The sequence below is a fragment of the Mus pahari genome, chromosome 17 (assembly GCF_900095145.1).
Source record: "Mus pahari chromosome 17, PAHARI_EIJ_v1.1, whole genome shotgun sequence".
NCBI lineage: Eukaryota > Metazoa > Chordata > Mammalia > Rodentia > Muridae > Mus > Mus pahari.
This window is the reverse complement of record NC_034606.1, coordinates 41,963,715-41,981,379: the sequence shown is the minus strand read 5'-3', so window position 1 is coordinate 41,981,379 and position 17,665 is coordinate 41,963,715. Positions and strand designations below refer to the sequence as shown.

The following is a 17,665-nucleotide window of genomic DNA, read 5'->3' as shown; positions in this document are numbered from 1 at the left end:
CTAGTGCTTTCCCACAGAGGCCAAGACTTTGTGCCAGCAAGCACTTAAGGCAGTTAATGCTCAAACAAGGTCACTCCCCCACACCTTTTTTCATATTTACCTACAGTTTATATTTGCTAGTGGGTAATGGTAAAAAAAAAAAAAAAAAAAAAGAAAAGACTCATAATTAGAGACATTTGTGTTAGAATCTAAGCCTGAAGACAGCTACAGTGAGTGTACTTACATATAATAAATAAATCTTAAAAAAAAAAAAAAAGAAAAAAAAAAAAAAAAAAAAAAAGAATGGCTTGTTTCTTCCTCTAGATCCAATTTGCTGTCTGCCAGCCTTGCATTTTGCCGAGGGAATTCTTTCAGTGAGCTGCCAGTGAGCTGTCTCATCGTATTTTATCATTAAAATGTCTTGGTTTCTTCCTCACCTGAAAGGATCGTTTTGCTGGATAAAACTCTCTTACTGGGTAGATGTTTTCTTTTTATTTCAGCATTTTTTTTCCTTTAAACATTACAGGCCACTGAATTCCCTCACCGTGGGTTCAGACGTCCGATGTGGAACTTTAAACATGAACAGCTTCCTTTGTTTCTCCAGGATTCTCTTGACCTTTAGCTTTTACAGTTAGATGATGGTGCATCCAAGCATAAATCTCTGAGATTGTTATCCTACTTCCTGTGTTGCGCTTGTTGGATTCACAAATTAATGATTGCATCAAATTTAGGAAGTTTCTGGGAGTGGCGCACATCTCTTAAGTCCAGCACTCTGGAGGCAGAAGTGGGTGGATCTCTGTTAGCTCAAGGCCAGCACAGGATGTTGTGATTTGAATATGCTTGGTCCAGGGAGTGGCATGATTTAGACCTTGTTGGAGTAGGTGTGTCACTGTGGACAGAAGCTTAAGACTCTCATCCTAGCTGTCTGGAAGTGAGTATTCTGTTAGTAGCCTTCAGATGAAGATATAGAACTTCCAGCTCCTCCTGCACCATGCCTGCCTGGACACTGTCATGCTCCCACCATGATGATAATGGATTGAACCTCTGAACCTGTAAGCCAGCCCCAGTTAAATGTTGTTCTTTATAAGACTTGCAATGGTCGCACTTGGGAGGCAGAGGCAGGCTGATTTCTAAGTTCAAGGCCAGCCTGGTCTACAAAGTGAGTTCCAGGACAGGCCAGAACTACACAGAGAAACCCTGTCTTGAAAAAAACCAAAAAAAAAAAAAAAAAAAAAAAAAAAGACTTTCATTGGTCATGCATTGGTGTCTGTCCATAGCAGTAAAACCCTAAGTAAGACAATGGTCTACAGTGTAAGTTCCAGGACAACCAGGGCTACACAGAGAAACCCTGTCTCAGAAACAAACAAACAAAACAAAACAAAAAAAGAAGAAAGAACATTGGTTTTAGCTTTCATTTCCTGCTTTCGTGGAGCCATAACATTAAGTAACAGTCAAAGCTTTAGGTCCTTCCTGAGCATTTACAAACAGTGGGCCTCATGGACTTCAATAATATGCTTGTGGTTTTCAAATCCCCCTTTGGACATCTTTTCTCGACTTTTCCTTTAACTGTCAAGAAGCTCCTGGTGCCTCCATAGCTCACTACCACCCTTAAGTAGCTGATATAAGATAATCTCTGCTGGATCTTTTCTACAAATATTTGAATCATTTCCACTGAGGAACATTTGGATTGGGTGAGTTCTGAATCAAGTCACACACAGACAGTGCTGTGCATAGTGTGATCTCAGGGAGCTGTCATGCGAGTCAGGTGACGTCAACTCTATGGAAATGGGGTCTACAGGGAGCTCTCGCCCAGTTCTACTTTCCTGTGAGTGCTGGGCTGCTGTGGTTGCAGGATGGTAGTCCTTAAGGTTAATGTCTTAGTTAGGGTTTCCATTGCTGTGAATAGACACTATAACCAAGGGAACTCTTATAAGGGACATCATTTAATTGTGGCTGGCTTACAGGTTCAGTACATTATCATCAAGTTGAGAGCATGGCAGCATCCAGGCAGGCATGGCACTGGAGGAGCTGAGAGTTCTACACTTTGATTTGAAGGCCAACAGGAGAAGACTGGATTCCAGGTAGCTAGAAGGAGGATCTCAAAGCCCACCCTCCACAGTGACACACTTCCTCCAACAAGGCCACACCTACTAATAGTGCCACTCCTTGGGCAAAGCATGTTCAAACCGCCATCATTAATACCAAGCTGGGCATGAAGTCATGGTGGTAAAACAGAATAGACCACTAACTGCATGTGCTTTTTCAAGGGATATTTATCATGTTCCTTGAACAACGAACGCTCTCCTTATTGCTGCAAGCCTTCAATTTTTCTTAAGGACTCTGAAAAGTTCCTTAGGGCTGGTTTTTGTTTGTTTGGTTGGTTGGTTGGTTGGTTGGTTGGTGTTTTGTTTTTGTTTTCAGTAGCTGCATTGTTTCACAAAGGAAACATTTCAGCATCCAGCTCTCCTGCTCCGCTGCTTCCGTTCATCCCTGCCTTCCTTTATAGCAAGCATTTTAAGAGCATCCTTTACTGTACTGAAATGACATCGATTGTTATTAGGACCTGCCGAAACGCAGATTTTCAAAATGATCAATGTAATGATCTATCTGTTTTTGGTTTTTTTGTTTTGTTTTGTTTTTTTGAGACAGGGTTTCTCCGTATAGCCCTGGCTGTCTTGGAACTCACTTTGCAGAACAGGCTGGCCTTGAACTCAGAAATCCGCCTGCCTCTGCCTCCTGAGTACTGGGATTAAAGGTGTGTGCCACCACGCCCAGCATGATGATCTATCTGATTGCAGAGGAAAGTTGTTGAGATCTTAATCCCACAACCCACCTCCCACCCTCAAACATAGCTGTAGCCATTTTGTTCCCATGCCTACCGGTGGTTTCATGTTGTTTCTGTAATATGCCTGCCAGTCACTGACACAGAAAGAAAACTCAGCTCAGAGAAGGGTCGTGCTGATCACATACCCTGTCATGTTCTTGGTCGTGTTAATCTTAAATTCAACAACTGCCGGGCGTGGTGGCGCACGCCTTTAATCCCAGCACTCAGGAGGCAGAGGCAGGCGCGGATTTCTGAGTTCGAGGCCAGCCTGGTCTACAAAATGAGTTCCAGGACAGCCAGGGCTATACAGAGAAACCCTGTCTCAGAAAAAAAAAAAAAAAGAACTGTTCTGGCTAGCCAAAGTAGCCAAAAGTAGCTTGAGTCGGAGCTGACCATCCAGCAATGTTTCTTGCACCTGCACGTGAGGTCATTATGGCTTTTGCAGTTTTAGCCTTCATAAGCTGGTAGAAGATGATATTCAGGGAGCTGAAGAGATGGCTCCCAGGTTAAGAGCACTGGCTGCTCTTCCAGAGGTCCTGAGTTCAATTCCCAGCAACCACATCGTGCCTCACAACCATCTGTAATGAAATCTGGTGCCCTCTTCTGGCATGCAAGCATACATGTGAGCAAAACACTGTATACATAATAAATAAATCTTAAAAAAAAAAAAAAAAGATGTTCAGGGCTATAGCCTCAGCTCAAGAATTCTGAGCTATGTCTTATGGTGGGCTGAAGTGAAAAGTTTCTTTGGAGACCCAGTTGTATCATGTGATGTTTTTCTGGAAACTGTCTTATGAGAGGATGCTTTGTTGAGGCAGACACATGGGAGGATGTTTTATTGACAATAGACACGGTGTGTTTTTCTGGAAGCGGCCTGGAAAGGGGGCATGCGATATTTTGCTAGAGCAGACACTTGGGAGAACACGTGATGTTTGGAGTGAATACAAATATAACCAACAGTGAACAACACTGGATGCCTTGCTATTCTTTGCTGATCACCATTTGTAGTGACTTCATAGAGAGAAATGCCACCAAAGAACTTCTGGTGGTGTTCCGGCAGCTTCTTGCCACTTCTGCAGACTTGGGTTGATTGGTAGAGCCTTGAAGTTTCTTCTGAATTGAACTGCCATTGTTGATTTGTGAATGGTGTTTGTGAGTGGATCAAGCTGCTCCTTTAAGAACAGGACTTTAAGGAAACTCTTCATTGTTTTGTTGTTGATATTGTTTGTTTATTTGTGTGTTTTGTTGATTTTTTGTTTGTTTGTTTGATTTGGTTTTGGTTTTTTTGGTTTGGGGGTTTGTTTTTGTTTGTCTGTTTCTTTGTTGTATTTTGGTTTTTTGTGTTGTTTTGTTTTGAATCAGGGTTTCTCTGTGTAACAGCCCTGCAACTCTGTAGACTAGACTAGTCTGGAACTCACAGATGTCCCCATGCCTCTGCCTCCCAAGTGCTGGGATAAAAGGCAGCGGCACCCTTGCCCAGCGGTTGTTTTGCCTTTCAATTTGAGGCTCACCTCATTCAAAGATGGGTCTCCAACCAGTAAAGCAATCCGCTGACCACATCTCGATATGCAACTATGCTGCAGTCACAGCTTGTAGGGAATTTAAAAACAATCACTAAATAATTTGAGGATGTGTTACAGATGCTTAAATGCTTATCTATTTCCTTCTGAATTTTTTAATGGATTTTATTTAGTGCATTCAGATGAACAAATACAGAAACTGATCTACTCAGAAAAAAACGTCATTTCAGGTTGGGGAGATGGCTCAGAGGTTAAAAGTGCTAGCTGCTCTTCCAGAGGGCCTGAGTCCAGTTCCCTGAAACCACATGGTGACATACAACCACCTATGATGAAATCTGGTGCCCTCTTCTGGCCTGCAGGCATACATGCAGAGAGAATGCTGTATACGCGATAAATAAATACATCTTTGAGAGAAAGAGAGAGGGGGGTAGGGAGAGAGAGAAGGAGAGGGACACAGGCAGGGAGAGGGAGAACACAGCAAATGGATCTCTACTCCGTAACCACCAACAGCCTCTGCCCCTCAGCCCCAATCATGACTGTCGAAGCCAAAGCTGTGTCCTGCAACTGCCATCACCTTTATATGACCTCTTAGATAAATGTGAACTAGCTAGTCAGCATTGCAAAGTAATGCAAACACTACGGCTCCTGTATTCATTCTAATGACCCTCAAACCACAGTCCTTTACACACTTGCCCTTTGTCTGCAGCACCTGCTTGCTACAAGGCGTGTATTTCTTACAGTCCCCAACATCAAGAACAACCTGCCTGGAAACTATATCGTTTATATTAGATTTATATCATTTATATCAAAGTCGATCCTTTCCTATATCAATCACAATCATGTGTTTTTTTTTCTAGATAAGATGAATGTAAGGGGAATAAAGAAAGGAAATTCTTTTTTATTCCACCAGGGGGCACCATGACAATTTTCATTTTTAAAAGAAACTAATGGGCCAGCTTAAAATAAAATTTCCAAATTGGAATATTGAAATAAATGGACAAAATTAAAGCAGGATTATTGATTCAAATATTATTATTATTAATAATATTAATAATATTATTATATAATATTAATATTATTAATAATATTATTATTAAAGCAAGACATTGATTCAGTTGTGACTTTAAAATTCCTATAGAGTGTTTCATTTTGCTAAGAATATGTTCATCTCTCAGAGACACAATGTTGGGAAATTAAAAATTATAACTTAATGACCAATGGTTGATAACCATACATCATTATCATCCCTCAAGTCTCAATCTAAACAGGATTTCCCCTCCTTTTTCAGAAATCATGTTAGGAATTCTACAATACTTCCTAAAGGACAACAGTTTATTAGAGATCACGATTTCCAAAAGAATGATGTGCTAACAGGATGCCCCGTGGGAGCCCTGTCCATAGGTGTTGTGGCAGAGGTGACATGGCACACAGGGACTGCTAGAGCTCTGGCACTCATTCATTCATTCATTCATTCATTCATTACAGCTACTAAGGACCAATTACAAACTAGTTTCCCAGGATCTAGGGTTATAGTGGTATGAGAAATACTGAGGTTTGCCTTAATGGAACTTGACAAGTAAAAGAAGACCCCAGAAGGCAAATAAAACCATATACATTTCCCTCTTGAGAAATCAACAGGAAGTCCCAGCCACACCCTACCCAGTTGGTGAGGGAATGGGGGCAGAAGTTGAAAGAAAGAATGCTTGAACACTTTTACCAACCCTGCCAGGGTTGACATCTATAGTGTACCCTCTTACAAAGCACACCATTGCGTTGATGCCAAGTGGCTCGCATTGTCCTTGCCAGGCTGCATTTAACAGGCTGCTTGCACCAAGTCAAAGAGATGGCTTCTGCTGAGCTTTCCCACACTCCACGGCTGTGCTTCTTTTACACTGTAGCTTCAGTACAGTGTTAACCAAATTTCACACATTTCACCTGCAGATATGCAGTAAGACTGGTTTGTTTGTTTGTTTGTTTGTTTGCGAGACAGGGTTTCTCTGTGTAGCCCTGGCTGTCCTGGAACTCACTCTGTANACCAGGCTGGCCTCNAACTCAGAAATCTGCCTGCCTCTGCCTCCCAAGTGCTGGGAAATAAAGGCGTGCACCACCACTGTTGTTAACAATGTTAACAGAGATGTTAACCGATGTTAACAGAGAACACATGCTCTTCTGCTTGGATATCTCTCTCTCTCTCTCTCTCTCTCTCTCTCTCTCTCTCTCTCTCTCTTGATGGGTGGTAATGCCATGAGGAACTGATCAGTGTTAGGAAGATTGAGAACCACCGCTCTAGGGAATACCTCTTTCCTTGATAAAAGTGACTTGAAGGAACATAACAGCAGGTTAGATCTGGTTAGGTCTAAAAGTCAGAGCTTCAGGGCAGCGACGGCTTTGTCAATCATGAAACTTTTCTGCTACTTGTCTTTGGTCATTTCACACTGCAAATCCGTAGGCTTAGATTTTTTTTCAAAACCTACTTTTAATAAGGGTTCTCAAACCTGCCTTCTAGCCCACCATCCAAAGGTAGGGGAGAAAAGATGGCACATAGGATGTGGGCGTGTTTAGGTCTTTTGGGGTCATTCCAATCTCTGTTTGTCAGGATATCAGCAGTCCAGTTCGGTAGTGTCAGGATGCCAAACACGAATCGGCAGCGGCGGCACAATCCAGCAGAAACCACCAGGCCTCCGCCAAATCAGCAAGAGTCAGAGGGAGAAACTGGGACCAGCCAGGATGCCAGGAGAATTTCCACTCCAGACCAATGAAGCATTGCAAAGTTAGCTATGCAAGCGGCCTATCACTGTCTGTTGAGCCTTATTAATATTTTCTCCAAACATTCTGTGTTCTCCCATGGGTCTTGCCTCAGCAAGACTCCACATCAGTCTGCATCACATGGCACAACCAGAAACTTCTACTTCATAAATCCTTGAAGCTGTCCAGTTCTTGTGTACATAGCAAAGGTTAAGAAAAAGACACACCTTTTATTGTGGTTATTTTTTCTTAATCAATTTGCCATTGCTCTTAGATTTAAGGTATTTTCACATGCCCAGCTAGGGAACATCTAAAGAGGACTCATGGGTCCACAGATGAGCCAGGTATGAGAGAAAAGATACCCACTTAGCAGTGAGGTGAGAGCCACATCACTGCTGAGCAGTCATGTTCTCCAGGAGTCCCTGCCCTGAAAGTGTAAAACAGAGCATGACAACTGTGAAGCCGTAAGATGTTTTTGTTTGATTGTTTGTTTTTTGTTTTTCGAGACAGGGTTTCTCTGTGTAGCCCTGGCTGTCCTGGAACTCAGAAATCTGCCTGGCTCTGCCTCTCAAGTGCTGGGATTAAAGGTGTGTGCCACCACTGCCCAACAAAGCCAGAAGATGTTATCATCTGTCATTAATTAAAACAGAAAGAGCTTCCATATTCTTAGAATTCATTGTGTTAGCCCAATGAATTTCAAGTGATAGGACGTTTCACTGCCAAATTTAATGCCAGTTTATGTTCTAGTCATCTGAGTTAAAGTCTATCTGTACCAAAACAAAAAAAAATACAAAAACCCCTTAAGCACAACTAAGTTCTGTTTTATGGAGCTAAGAGATATTAAGCTGCTGAAACAGATGCTTTAAAAACAGACTATGGAGGCCTGGAGAGATGGCTCAGTGGCTAAGAGCACTGACTGCTCTTCCAAAGGTCCTGAGTTCAAATCCCAGCAACCACATGGTGGCTCACAACCATCCGTAATGAGATCTGACGCCCTCTTCTGGTGCATCTGAAGACAGCTACAGTGTGCTTAGATATAATAATAAATAAATCTTTTTTAAAAAATTGACTATGGAATAGCTGTCCTCTATTTCTCAAGAATAAACGCACTCTTAAACCTTGGTTATTCATAGTAACCCAGACTTCCTGAAGGCTTAAACAGTAGGGGGTAGGAGAAAAAGGAAAGGGTAAGGAGCTAGGGAGAGTGGGAGAGGTTGAACCAACAGAGCCAGCCAACTTCTAGAAGTAGATCAGAAGCCCTAGCAACAGGATACTTGGAGATTACATCTGATTGGCTTACCAGCCAGGAGCGGTTAGCTCTGATTGGCTGATGATGATGCTTCCAACCAGTCAGCCTTTTGCAGAGAAGCAAAATTCTCTGGCAGAAAGGACAGGCGGTAGAAGCCAGCAAGAAGAAAAGAGAAGAGACTTGGACAAACAACGGCAGATTATTTGTAACGTGGTGGCAGCTGAGACGAATGAAGTCAGACACCTAGTTCTGTAACTGCTTACAGTGTGCAAAATGGGTTACCATTATCTTCACACGATATTATCTTGACAGGGAGATTTTCCCCTAACCCTTAGCTAACCTAGTACCCTAACCCATATAGACCTACAACCAGAACCCAAACTCTAAACCCTAACCCTCACCTAACCTTCAACTTACCCTAACACTAAGTATTGAATAGTGTTGAAAAAACAGCAATAAACAATGACCTAAGTTTCTGGCCTAAGCAACTAGACAAAGACAGTAAATACCACTGACTAAAAAACCCAGAACCTAATTAGGTATTCTGTAACAAAGCTGAGTTTGAACTGCCCACAAAAGACTCACCCAGAAAGGCCAAACGCAGCTGGACTCCAGGTTGTATTTAGTCTAGGATATGAGTTTGGGCAACACCAGCAGACCACACTGGTGTGAACACTTCTGGTTCACCTGAAGATCTGAACTCAGTGGAGCAGTGGGTACAGTACAGATGTCAACCCTGGCAGAGCTGGCAAAATGGCTGAGTAAAGGCAACTGCCACCAAATCCAGAGGCTGAGCTTCCACACACGTGCAGGACGTTTGATCACACTGTGAGCCCTGAGATTGTGTTGCTTACTGTAGAAACCTGTCTTTAGTTGTGGTGTGGCTCGGCTGTAGCACATGCCTTTAACCCCAAATAATGAAGGTGGTTTGTAGAAGGAAGCACACTATTTGAAAGTGACTTCGGAGTGGCAAAGTGACAAATCAGAAAGATTTGACACAACAGGATATTCTTCACTGAAGTGAGAGGAAAGGAAAGTTACTTGAGGGGAAGGGGCAGGTGCAGGGGCAGGGGAAAGGGGGGTGGAGAAGCAGGTTTGTTATTTGGTGGTTTTGTTTTATTATATTTATTATATGTAAGTACACTGTTGCTGTCTTCAGACACTCCAGAAGAGGGCGTCAGATCTTGTTACAGATGGTTATGAGCCACCATGTGGTTGCTGGGATTTGAACTCCGGACCTTCAGAAGAGCAGTCGGGTGCTCTTACCCACTGAGCCATCTCACCAGCCCAGGGAGGCAGTTTTACTAGGTTGCAGAAAGAGAACAAGCTAGACACGGGTGAAGATAGAATGAGCTAGAGAATGAGAAGGAGCCAGAGGATTAGAACAGATTGCCAGAGTTAGTCTGAGGCCAAGCAGAGCAAAAAAATAAAAGGCTGAGAGAGAGAAGCCAGATTGAATCAGCCAGGTAGGAGAGAGGCGTTTGAGTCGGAACAGCTGAGTTGACAGAGTTCAGAAAGGGCTAAAAAGGGTGAGCTGATTCAGCAGTAGGTCTCAGACACGGAGAACATTCTAGGCCTAGATAAGACCAAGGCGAGAAGCTTCCAGGACTAGGCCTAGGTTAGCAGACGGAGGCAGCAAACTTCTGGAGACAGTTACACCAGACGAATAAAAAATACCACCTACACACATGGTAAAGGTTGTGTTGTGTTGTGTTTTCATGCAGTCTGCTAAGACTCAGCTCAGGCTAGGACGAGGAGCTTCTTGGCTCCTGAAAACAAAAGCTGGCTCCTGAAGACACTGCTAAAGGAAACAGCAACAAAGAACTAAGCCTGGATCAGAGCCGGACCAAGTGGCCCCAGCCCTGCCTCGCCTTGCCTCCTCTAACACAGACAGAACTCTCTCACACACCGTCCTATTTCCTTAGAAAAGATTTATTAAGGCAATATGACAATATACAAAGCACTAGAAAATGGCCAGAGCAGCCTTTCAAAAGTGAGCCAGTGGTGTCCTCAACTTCCCCACAGTTCCTCATCACCAGCAGCTACTCCACATCTCTCTTCTGACAGGAAGAAATTTCCTTCAAAGGTTTCCACATCCACATAGCAGCTTCACACGGGCCTGTCGCTTCATGTCCATGCTGCAGTGAAGGACAGACCAACCCCACTTCTCCTGAAAGAATTCCTGGGAAGGCCCTGCACGCAAGACACGTCCCCACACCAACCTGGAGGAGGATGACCAGTCCAGCATGTAGGAGACTCTAAAAGAAATTGAACCGAAACTCTTCGTTGGTCAAGTCCAGAGTGGTTTTGGCTCTTCCTGCAGGACGAGACCTGCAGACCCTTCCGCTCTTCTTTCTGGCGGCCTCACCAACGAGCTGTACCTGGGCCGAATGGGTGGCTGTAGGAAGGGGGAGCAGAGAGTCAGAACTGGATAACAGCTAACTTTATCCATGCAGTTACAATTACCCACACAACTTTCCTAACAACAACAACAAAAAAAAAAAAAACCTGAAAAATTATCTTAAAAAAGTAGATAATGACATTCCTGTACAAGAGACTCACAGAGATGTAGTGACTTACCAAAAATGTTCTATGATCTAAGTAACAAAATTTAGATCATTTTAACAAAATGATATGTTATATGATCTAAGTAACAGATCCAGGATTTATGTCCAAGTTATTTATTATTTAGTTCCAGGAACTAAAGTCCAACTGGTACCAGGCTTTATGGCCAGTAAAGAGAGCCTAGGCCAAGACAAATGAATGGGTTTTCCCATCTCCAAAACAGAATGAGGACCTCCGTCCCCTATGAGATAAGACTTTCTCCCTGCTTACATTTTTCCCCTCCTGAGCCCACCTCTTCCCACACCAACCCTGCGGAGCTGAGCCTCTCCCTACCCCCTTGAAGTTAATGTACTGAACCAATCACTTTCTAGTTCCTCACCAGCCTTTAGAGCCCGTAGGGCCTCCCGCCACTCTGCATCCATCTGAGCCCTGTAGTCCCCAAACAAGGAGCGCATCAGCTGTCTCTTCCGGGGCAAGGGGGTTTTTTCACTGCGCAACGTTCGGATTGCCCCAACAGCCTGCTCTTCTGCAGATTAAAAAAAATAATAAAGAGCTAGTGACTTCAAACACACTCCATATCCTCCTACTACAAAAACAACTATTCCCATCCGGCTGGGGTGGCGCACGCCTTTGATCCCAGCATGCGGAAGGCAGAGGCAGGCGGATTTCTGAGTTCGAGGCCAGCCTGGTCTACAGAACTAAGTTTCAGTACACCTAAACAAAGCAAACCAACCAAAAGCAACAACCCCACCCCTTGGCAACACCATCAGTCCACGGAACTGTCACCGTTTACATTTCCCTAACTGTAGAGAAGGGGCCCTCACTCTGCTTCGGGGTGGGTCTCTGCGTCTTGAGACCCAGCTCCAGCTGTTCCACACACCAGGCCAGCTCCCGCGCCAGCTGCTCCGCCTGGGACAGAAGGGAGGACATGGTCGTGATGGGTAACGGGACCCCGCAGACCCCACTCCCATCCCTTCCGCGCCTTAATTCCGCACACCTAGCCCAGAGGCAGGCGGGTTAGCGCCCCGAAAGCTCGCGGGGAGTCCCATCCTTGCCTGGGCTTCGGCGCTAGGAGGAGCTTCGTCCGGGGCAGGTTTCTCGGAGGGCTTTTCGCTTCCATTTGTCCCAGGGACCCTGTTCGGGGTGTTCTTCTTCTTTTGCTTCATCGCCACTGCGTTGCCCACGGGATGGGTTCCGGCGGCGGAGTCGCACGCAGGTTGCACCGAACTGCGGAGGGGCGGATCCGAGGCACCGGAAGCTGGGCGGGAGGACCGGGGTCTGCGCGCGGCGCGCTGCGCTTTCCGACTCGAGGCTGCTGGTGCCTCCCGAGCAGGACGCCCTGGCTCCTGAAAAAACGTGGGACAGGACGAAATTCACAGGGTCTCCCCACCCAGGGCCCCGCCACAAAGTCGCCTTCTCCCACAGCTCACCGCCATCAGTCGGAGCGGCCGCCGGAAGCTAGTAAATCCTAACTACCAGCGCGAACTCAGTCCTCTGGGAACGCGTCTACGACACAAGGTTCCGCAGAAAGCGCCGCCGAGCCAGAGCGAGCGCTCAGCGCGGGACAGACAGCACTCGGGTGGACGGAGCGCTGCAGGCTGTGCTTGTAATTTTAGGAGGCAGAGTGCGCCGCCAAGAAACAAGACGATTGATTCCCGGGGAGAATGGAACCCGTGGGGTCGGGGGAACGCCCTGAGATGGGGCCAGGTGGATGAGGCAGGGCGGGGCGGGGCGGGGCGCCGGCCTTGACAGATGCTTCAGCTGGTCCCCTGTATACATCAGAATCCTGAAGAACTAGGCTCTGATGGCAATGAAGGAGTGAACTTTCCAGCGAAAGTCCGAGCAAGCGTGGACAGAGCAAGAACTTCCTTCTTCCATGACAATTATATAGGCAGCCACCCGAAGACGTGGCCCAGATTAAAGGTGCATCTTCCCACCTCAAACGAAAAATCAAGAAAAATTCCTTACAGGAATTCCTTACCCCTTGAGGTTTAGGATAATTCCAGATGTTGGTTGTCATTTTGACAACCAAGAATAGCAAAAGCTATCATAGCGGTCTAGCCCTGGAACTACAGATACCAGACATGGAGCTACAGGATTTGGTGTTTTCCCTACGGGCTTCTAATCCTGTTTTGTATTTCAGTATTTCTTCGCTATGCCTCTATTCCACACTTTCGGAATAGCGACATATATACTGTGCCCTGTTTCATCACAGCAACAGAAAAATAATTAACACAGGGCCACTTTCCCAAGAGTAAGTCTATGACAAAGTATGCATAATCACACACCTGAAATACCTATAACAAGCTGTATGCCAGTTAGACCCCTGTTGTATTAAGGGATGTCTCTGTATTTCCAGTTGTTAATTCTGTACAGGCAGAGAGCTAAGTGCTGGCAGGATTTTGGTATTGTCATTTCTTTGGCCCATCCCCAGGTTTCCTATTTTGTAAAGGTTTGTCTTCCAAACCTTCCCAAAAGATGAAGGTCAAGCATTGAGGAATGCCTTGGGCGACCTAAGAGACGGCCTAGCATGATCTTACTGCTGATTGGTTATAATAAAGACCTGACATCCAATAGCTGGGGGCGGAAGTATGGGGGCGGAACTACTGGGCGGGCAGAGAGACAAGGAATGCAAACAGAGGCAGGAGTATCTAAGCAGACACAGAAGGAGCAGGGAATGAAAGGGCTATCTAGGTGGCTGGGCCAGGCCGGAAGTCAGGTTAAGTTAGAAGCTAGCAGAGTCTGCCCTAGCTAAAGGCCAACAGCTTTAAACTATATAGAAGTCTCATGTCTTGTTTAAAGCATAAGAAGGTCCTTGAAAGCCCCACAATAGACCCCAATAAAGCGTCCTCGAACTCAGAAATCTGCCTGCCTCTGCCTCCCAAGTGTTGGGATTAAAGGCGTGCGCCACCACGCCCCGGCAGGGTTTCTCTTTCTAATAGTCTTTGTTTCATTGTTACTTCATAACTGTAATTTTGCCACTATTATGAATCATAATGTAAGTATTTGATAGGGGGCCCCCAAAGGGGTTCTTGATCCATAGGTTGATAACCACTGTTCTAGACGGTCTGAAAACAAACACAGTTTACAGGCTTGGGGAGACGCTTAGTGGTTATAAATATTGATTATTCATCCAGAGGACCTGCGTGCTTCCTAGCACCCACATGACAACTAAAAACAGACTATAGCTCTAGTTCAAGAGGATCCAACACCCCCTTCTGACCTCTCAGGCATGCCACACATGTGATACACAGATAGATATGCAGGCAAAAATGTCCCCTGATATACACACTTTAAAAAGAAAAAGAAAAAGAAAACTAGCTACTTGGCCATGGTGGCACATACCTGTAAAATTCCGGCATGCAGGAGGAGGCAGAGGCAGGTGGACCTCTGAGTTCAAGGTTAATCTGGTTTTAGTGAGTTTGAAGCTAGACAAAACCACATACTGGGGTCCTATATAAAAAAATGAATAAAATCTACCATACTTTGTTCTGTCTGTCTGTCTGTCTGTCTGTCTGCAGGGTCTCTGTGCCCCTGGCTGCCTGTGTCTCCTGAGTACTGAATTTAAAGGTATTTGCCACCATGGTCAGAATAGTGGATTCAGTCTTTTGTTGCTGTTGTTTTGAGACAGTGTCTCACTCTGTAGGCCCTGGCTGTCCTGGAACTCTCTATGGAGACCAGATTGGCCTTGCCCAGAGGTTCACCTGTCTCTGCCTCCCAGAGCTGGTATTAAGGGCGTGCGCACTCACATCTGTGTGGGCTCACTATCGTTTCCTAATAAAACACTCAGTAAGTAATGGCTCAAGCTAGAAAGTTCCTTCCCTACTGCCCTGTCTCTTGGTCCACTCCAGTGACATCTCATCTTAGTCAGAGCTTTTTGAGCCTGTAAGCTACGGTTGGACTTGAGGAGCTTGGCCCTCACTCTGTAACCCAGGTTCCTTGAGCTCACTGTGTAGACCACTGTCCCCTCGAATGTGTGACGGTCTTCCTGCATCAGCCCTCCAAACACTAGATTACAGGCGCAACTCACTCACCCTGCGGTTTTCTATTGAGAGCTCGGGGTGGAAAGAGACCCTTGTGCTTGCTAAGCAGGCGCTCCCACTGAACCGTATCCCAAGTTCTTAAGAGTCATTTTAAAAATAATGTATATAGACGTGGGAGAAATAGCTCAATGGTAAGACCACCAGATTTGGGTCCCAGCACCTACATCAGGCAGCTCCCAGATGCCTGTAACTCCAGTTCCAGGACATCCAGTGTCTTCTTCTAACCCCTGTGGACACCTGCACACACATGGTGCACATCCATAAACTCAGGCACACACATACAGATGAACATGACCTGCAGATATGCCAGGGACAAACCTGCAATTAGTACTTAGGAAGCTGAAACAGAAGGAATGAGAGAACCGACTTCAGTAAGTTCTCCTGTAACTCCCACATGCGCATCATGGCATGCACACATGGTAAATTTTTTAAAACTTGTGTGTGTGCCTGTACTTCCTTTTACATGGGGGAAAGGTAAAGAGTACCTGGTGCCTTTATTTCATATTTTATATGCTTATATTAATAATATATTAATCTATATTATATATGATGGCGTATCATATTTAATATATACATTTATATTATATAATTAACAATATCAAATGTTACTTGTTTTATATCTTATTCTATTTTTAGGTAGAGCCAATAGAGTTTGCTGAGTGGGGTCTGAAGGGGCAGCTGAAGGGTGCTCAGAATCTTGTCCTGAGCCAAGGGGCAAACGGAAACTGCATCCTTGATGTGTAGAGTCCTAGAAAGGACAGCTGGTTCTTGCCAGTCTTCAGCTCCTATGCAGTCTCATCAGTGTGGGGCTCCCTTGGTCTTCCCATAAGATGGCGGGTTCCCTGCTCCCATTGCTTCCTCCATAGGGGCGAGGCCAGCATATCTGTAGGTCTGTCTCTTTCCCTGCTCCAGTCACAGCAGTCCTTCCTTTGACTAAATGTGTGTTGTTTCAGATTGCAGCAGTGAAGAGAAGGAGTTTTATCCCAAGGATCGCGTTTCTGAAGATTTGGAATCACAGACAGAAATACCAACAGTCATTCATTGGTCATGTTTCTCCATCTCCTAAGTTTGGAGGGCTCCCTGGTGAACAATTAGAAAGGGACTGGAATGTCTCTGAAGCTGAGAGCCTGCTCCAGCCCCTCTACTGGTAGGGAGACCTCACACCAGTGACCAGGTTCCTCAAGAGCCCCTTTAGGGGAGAAAGGTCTGATTTGTAATGGTTTGGACAAAAACCTTAGCTTGAGCCCAAGTCCATTAGAGTGTCAGGGAATCTCTACAGAAGAGAGGCCACGTCCATTCTACACCTCAGAGAACATTCAGCACAATGGATAAATGACCCGGAGGGACTTCCTACAGCTGAAAGCCCATTAAGATGTACTGAGTGTGGGAAAGTGTTCAGGGGAAACCTTGACATTGGTCAGCATCGGGGAGCCAACTCGGGAGAGAAGTCTTTAATGTGTTCCGAATGTGGCAAGGCCTTTAGACAAAACTCTGTTCTTAAAAACCACTGGCAACCCTGCCTACCTGTGAAAGCCTGCCAGGGTGGCGAGCGTACAGAAGTCTTTGTGGGGCACACAGACTTTGACAGGCATCAGGTTCACCACCACAATGAGGATCATGTGTGTAACGATTGCGGAAAAACCTTCAGCCAGAACTCGAGCCTTCAAAAACACCAAGAGGCTCACACAATCGAAAAGCAGTATGAATGCAGTGAATGTGGCGAGACTTTTAGGCGGAGCTCAGACCTCCAGCATCAAAGAATCCATTCCAGGCGGAGCTCGAACCTCACCAAACACCACAGGGTTCACACAGGTGAATGCAGTGGGTGTGGGAAAAAGCCTTTAGCCAGAGTGCACACCTCAGGCAACCTCAGATGGTTCACACTGGAGAGAAACCTTACGCGTGTAAAGAGTGTGGCAAGCATCAAACCTCATTCAGCCGCATCTCAAAACTCATTAAGCATCACAGGGTTCACACTGGAGAGAAACCTTATCCGTGCTGTGAGTGTGGGAAAGCCTTTAGCCAGAGTTCTAGCCTTAAGCAGCATCAGAGAGTTCACACCGGTGAGAAGCCTCACGCATGCGCCGTGTGTGGGAAAGCCTTTAGTTACAGCTCCGTGCTCTGGAAGCACCAAATCACTCACCCGGGAGAGAAGCCGTACCGGTGTAGTGTCTGTGGGAAAGCTTTCAGCCACAGCTCCGCCCTCATCCAACATCAGGGTGTACACACGGGAGACAAGCCCTATGAGTGCCAGGAATGTGGGAAGACCTTCAGTCGTAGCTCTAACCTCATCCTTCACCATCGAGTCCACACTGGGGAAAAACCTTATGAATGTACCAGATGTGGGAAGACCTTCAGTCGTAGCTCTAACCTCGTCCTTCACCATCGAGTCCACACTGGGGAAAAACCTTATGAATGTACCAGATGTGGGAAGACCTTCAGCCAGAGCTCAACCCTCATTCAGCACCAGCTGATTCATAACGGGTTGAAACCTCATGAATGTAACCAGTGTGGTAAAACCTTCAACCGAAGTTCAAATCTCATTCACCACCAGAAAGTGCACACCAGGGAGAGGCCCTACATGTGTGTTGAGTGTGGTAATGGCTTCAGCCAGAGCTCACATCTCATTCAACACCAAATAGTCCACACTGGCGAGAGGCCCTATCAGTGCAGTGACTGTGGCAGGATCTTCAGTAGTGTTCTGTCCTTACCCAACACCGAAGCAATCACAGTGGAGTGA

General features: G+C 45.6%; 2 protein-coding genes across 2 annotated transcripts; one reads left to right on the top strand and one right to left on the bottom strand.

The window, feature by feature from the left end:
- Positions 1 to 10,233: 10,233 nt before the first annotated feature.
- C17H8orf33 (chromosome 17 C8orf33 homolog) lies at positions 10,234 to 12,349 on the bottom strand. The gene is made up of 5 exons (XM_021217215.2): positions 12,313 to 12,349; positions 11,938 to 12,228; positions 11,707 to 11,791; positions 11,262 to 11,408; positions 10,234 to 10,715 (listed from the first exon to the last, which is right to left on the bottom strand). The coding sequence occupies exons 1-5, from the start codon at positions 12,316 to 12,318 to the stop codon at positions 10,576 to 10,578; spliced, it is 669 nt and encodes a 222-aa protein (XP_021072874.1). The 5' UTR covers positions 12,319 to 12,349; the 3' UTR covers positions 10,234 to 10,575.
- A 4,030-nt stretch (positions 12,350 to 16,379) lies between these two features.
- On the top strand, positions 16,380 to 17,665 carry LOC115065686 (zinc finger protein 16-like). Its single transcript, XM_029547865.1, has 2 exons — positions 16,380 to 16,675; positions 16,789 to 17,665. Exons 1-2 carry the CDS (start codon positions 16,380 to 16,382, stop codon positions 17,663 to 17,665), a joined length of 1,173 nt encoding a protein of 390 aa, XP_029403725.1.

Bases quoted from the DNA above. Each gene is read 5' to 3' on its own strand.
- LOC115065686 (XM_029547865.1), top strand. From the start codon at position 16,380: ATGTGTTCCGAATGTGGCAAGGCCTTTAGACAAAACTCTGTTCTTAAA. The intron at 16,676-16,788 runs GCATCAAAGAAT...TGCACACCTCAG, and splicing joins AGGCGGAGCTCAGACCTCCA to GCAACCTCAGATGGTTCACA.
- C17H8orf33 (XM_021217215.2), bottom strand. The intron at 11,792-11,937 runs GCAAGGATGGGA...CTTCTGTCCCAG, and splicing joins CTCCTAGCGCCGAAGCCCAG to GCGGAGCAGCTGGCGCGGGA. The intron at 10,716-11,261 runs GTGAGGAACTAG...CCCTTCCTACAG, and splicing joins CCTACGGGCTCTAAAGGCTG to CCACCCATTCGGCCCAGGTA.